The 1,396-nt window shown below is 44.8% G+C and overlaps 1 protein-coding gene across 1 annotated transcript; it reads left to right on the forward strand.

Annotated features, from left to right (window-relative positions):
- Positions 1-22: 22 nt before the first annotated feature.
- GNI_202710 (integrase core domain protein) lies at positions 23-1,142 on the forward strand (the record flags this gene model as incomplete). The annotated part of the gene is made up of 1 exon (XM_011135458.1): positions 23-1,142. A coding segment is annotated over one exon (1,120 nt), but the record flags the coding sequence as incomplete, so codon positions are not given.
- Between the last annotated feature and the right edge of the window lie 254 nt (positions 1,143-1,396).

The raw sequence follows: 1,396 nt of genomic DNA on the forward strand, positions 1-1,396 counted from the left end.
AGCACACCAAGGTGCGCAGAAGATGATTGTTAGAATCAAGAAACACTTCTACTGGCCTTTGTTAGCCAAAGATTGCGTGGACTTTACCGCTGGTTGTCTTACTTGTCAACGACGTATGAATGTTGTCAATCTGGTTGGTAAAGGTGTTTTGCTATCCACGGACTTCAACATATTGGTATCCGTTGATGCCATTGGACCATTCATGTATAAGAAGAAGTCCTACAATTTAATCACCATGATCGACAACTTGACCAAATGGGTTGAAGTTGGCATACTCGAAGATGGTACTGCCTTGACAGCATGGAACTTGGTTTACTCCATGTGGATCTGTAGACTAGGCGTACCGATGAAAATGCTAACTGATAATGGAGCCATGTTTACTGGAAGGGACTTTTGTGATAAAGTCGAATCATTGGGCATCCGAACCAGCAATGCGACACCGCAATATCCTCAAGGTAATTCGATGGTGGAGTCATTCCATCATTTCCTAAAAGGGGCATTATCCAGGACAAGTGTGAATAATTGGTCCTTTGAAGAAGTACTTGCCTCGGTACTTTATGCGTATCGATCCACTCCGCACATCTCTACTGGCGAATCACCTTATAGACTACTTACGGGGAATGATATGGTACTGCCCCATTTTCAAGCATGGACGAACTATGAGACTCTGGACTCACGAGCAGCACATCGATATAGTCTCATTACCCAGTTACGTTATGAAGCGTTTGAACAGGCCATTAGTCGACAAGCGTTAACATCCACAAAGAAGGATGACAGGAAGTTCGAACTCGGTGATGTGGTGATATACCAATTAACTAAGAAGGACAGTGAGAAGTTAGTAAAATACTATGGTACTGACAAACTCATGCCTGCTTGGTCCGAACCCATGCGAATTACCAAAGTTCTACATCCGCAACAAGGAACTTATTTGCTTGAATCTGTCTGGCATAAAGGCTTTAAACGCCAGGTGAATAAAACGCAGCTACGTTCTTTCTATCCAATGCCAGATCCCAGATTTGATGAATGGTACAGGACAGAGGCCGCTAGAGATCGTCAGTATCAGACACAAGGTTCAGCCGCTGAACAACAGCGTCGAGAACGGCTGGAAACAGCTGAGAAGTTGGGTGTCCGTGACGAACGTGGTAGGTTCGTTGGTGGAGAGAGAGCCCTTGGAGTTGCAGTTGAACGAGACACCCATGATTGGTTGTACCCTGGAAGCAAGTTCAAAGACCTAATTATTCCGCCTGACTCATTATCTGAGAAGGTATCCATCGAACAAGGTTCGCAGACTGATAAGACCTCAGAAGCAAAAGAGGAGGAAGCACTGAAGCCGAGAAAGAGAAGACGTAAAAACGTCAATGTTGTGCTTACTATGTTGCCAAATCTACATCCGCCG

This window comes from Gregarina niphandrodes, assembly GCF_000223845.1.
Source record: "Gregarina niphandrodes unplaced genomic scaffold scaffold00114, whole genome shotgun sequence".
In the NCBI taxonomy this organism is placed as follows: domain Eukaryota; phylum Apicomplexa; class Conoidasida; order Eugregarinorida; family Gregarinidae; genus Gregarina; species Gregarina niphandrodes.